At 42.8% G+C, this 2,691-nt stretch overlaps 1 protein-coding gene across 1 annotated transcript; it reads left to right on the top strand.

Annotated features, from left to right (window-relative positions):
• Positions 1-863: 863 nt before the first annotated feature.
• On the top strand, positions 864-2,309 carry LOC311144421 (AT-rich interactive domain-containing protein 3A-like; the record flags this gene model as incomplete). Its single annotated transcript, XM_084180429.1, has 2 exons — positions 864-945; positions 1,578-2,309. Exons 1-2 carry the CDS (start codon positions 907-909, stop codon positions 2,307-2,309), a joined length of 771 nt encoding a protein of 256 aa, XP_084036555.1. The 5' UTR covers positions 864-906.
• Between the last annotated feature and the right edge of the window lie 382 nt (positions 2,310-2,691).

Here is a 2,691-nt window from a genome sequence, read left to right as displayed (position 1 = left end):
TTACAATATGTTATTGGATCACTTATGGGAGCTGTAATCTGTTAATGTATTAATATACATTTAGATGGAAGTTGAGTTGTATTTATAGGATCTATAGGTCATAATCTGATGCAATGTTTAAAAAAATATAAAATACAAAAAAACTTCTGCCCCAGGCCATGGAATGCAAAACTATTTCCCCATTCTGATGCATGCAATTTATTTTTATTATTATTATTATTATTATTATTATTATTATTATGTATTTTTTTTTTTACCGAATTAAAACTCCTATTGCACAAAAAAATATAACCCCTAAACTTATTTCTGTCGAAATAAACAACATAAAAACCCCATTATGTAGTCTAGGCAGTAGGCTCAGTGGAGCATATGTGTGGAATGACTAGTTCAGTGGGGGCAGGGTCCAGGCTAAATAGCCTAATGAATAACAATATGTATATATTTATAGAATAGAGAATGTGTAACCTATTAACAATTTTGGCAATGAATTGACCATTTTTGGATGGTTTCCAACACTTGGCGATGTGGGATCCGTCAGTTCTCCGTGATTCTGTGAGATTGTTAAAGTGTGTTTCCTAGGTCGTCCGTCCGTAGACCTGCCCTCCGTATATCACTGTATTGACGTGTTGTTAGCAAATGGGAGCAGAACGGCCGATCCTTCGCATGAGGGGGTCATTCTGACTACAGTTGCCACTTGTTGCTAAAACCTTCAGGGCTTCCAAGACTCGACCACCGCAAATACATTTATAGCCTTTACACTTTAATCCTACACGTTCATCTATTCTCTCCAACAGAGACGCGGATCTCGATGTTGAATCAGGATTCAGGAATACTCCCGCGTCTAACACTGAAAGGAGATACTTTGTGAACTGTTAAATATTTCGGTCTTGATCTGACGGGCGAAGCATGGTTGATAACACCAGTATAGCAACTAAATCTGCTTCGGTAAGCATCACATTTTGTTCCTTCTCTAACCACGTTGACTGATTTGGATGATTGTTATTAGAGTATGTAGATGTTTAGATAGGCCATTGAGTTTTGTTCTTTTATTTCGTTGTCTTTTAGGCTCAGTGTATTTACTCTAACTAATTATTTACACTTTAATAACTTTTTTTGGAATGTTTAGAATCACATTTAAAGTAAATTAACTTTTTACACAACTTTTATCTCTTCAATACATAGATTGATACGCACGTTTCTGATGCGTTATAGAAAAATAGTATGCAATGGTTTATATAGGCTAATTATTCTGTGTAATTATTTTTTGTCAGATATATAGTAGGCTGCCACATCAGCACTAGGCTATACAGCGCACACTGTTTCTGTGTTACCCACGTTCATTTCCGCAATACATTGTAGTCTATTTATGGTGCACTTTTGATACATGTTAGAAGCCACGCTTTAAGAGACATCGTCTCCAATGGCCACATTTCGGCCACACCATCATAATAAACATGGTTCTTACCGTTTATTACCAAGTTATTTCTTAATTGTTTATTACTTTTTAGTCAGTTTACTCTCCGTTACAATATTTTTGAGTGGTTCTTTTATTTTTTACCCCCGCTCGCCCTCCACAGCAAGCAGCGTTCTCCTCGTCCAGCAACCTCCCCCTGCTCGTCTCCTCTGCCTCGACACACAGCCACTTACCCGGCTCACACTCACAGTCCCACCAGCCCAACAGCGGAGGCATGAAGCTAGAGGCGGTCATGGAAAACCTCCAAAGACAGCAGGCTGCCCGCCTGGCGTTAGAAGAGAAGCTCCGTCAGGCGGAGAAAGAGAAGGATCTCCGCTCCATGGTCGAGTCCCAGATCCACCAACAAGCCCTTGCCTTCCACCACTACCAGGCAGCGGTCCGGGGCGCTTTAGCTGCGGGAGTAGCGAACTCTTCTCCCAGCTTGGCGAGATCCGCTGAACAGGGACTGGCTGTCCCTCACAGTTTCGACGCCCGCAGACACTCAGAGAGAGCCGACGACTCCGATATGGATGATGATCGAGAGGGGATGGACCGATGCATGGATGATGATGAGCGGAATCTGGATGGAGATGACATGGACAACGAGGGAGTCGTGGATGATGAGAATGAGGAGGACATGGAGGGGGCTCTCAGCCACTACCAGCCCCGCCACCCCATGCACCCCGGGGCGGGACACTCTCCAAAGGGCACCCCGGTGCAGTTCATGTCTAGAATCCCCCCCTCCTTCGCTGCGCCCCGGCAGTTGGAGTCCCCGGGCGGGGTGGCACCACAGTCTCAGCACCATGAATGGACTTACGAGGAGCAATTCAAACAGGTAAAGCTGACTAATAAGTAATAACTTGATATGAAACTTCACCTACTAAACACTAGACTCCACTGACTGTACTACCCCTTGTTGATAACAACCCCATCCCCTTACCGAAGTAGCCTATAATTAAGCCTGCCCGTTACTTTTCCAAGTCCAAAACATTTGCAATGTGTTTTAATAGTAGCCTATACAGCATGATGGCTCTAGCTTCTCAAGAGGAAGTTAAACTGTTTGGACATTTGGGCTTCAGACACGACCCTAATTTAAGTTTGTGCTGTGGAGCACCTTGCTGTTCTCTCCTCTCTGTCATTCCTTCATATTATTATTATGTGTTTTACTAACTTTATTTATTCAGGGTAAACCCGTTGAGACAAGGATTTCATTCTCAATGGTGCCCTGATCACAGTAA

The sequence above is a fragment of the Coregonus lavaretus genome, assembly GCF_964263955.1.
Source record: "Coregonus lavaretus genome assembly, chromosome: 17".
NCBI classification, from domain to species: domain Eukaryota; kingdom Metazoa; phylum Chordata; class Actinopteri; order Salmoniformes; family Salmonidae; genus Coregonus; species Coregonus lavaretus.
This window is presented reverse-complemented; position numbering and strand designations above follow the sequence as displayed.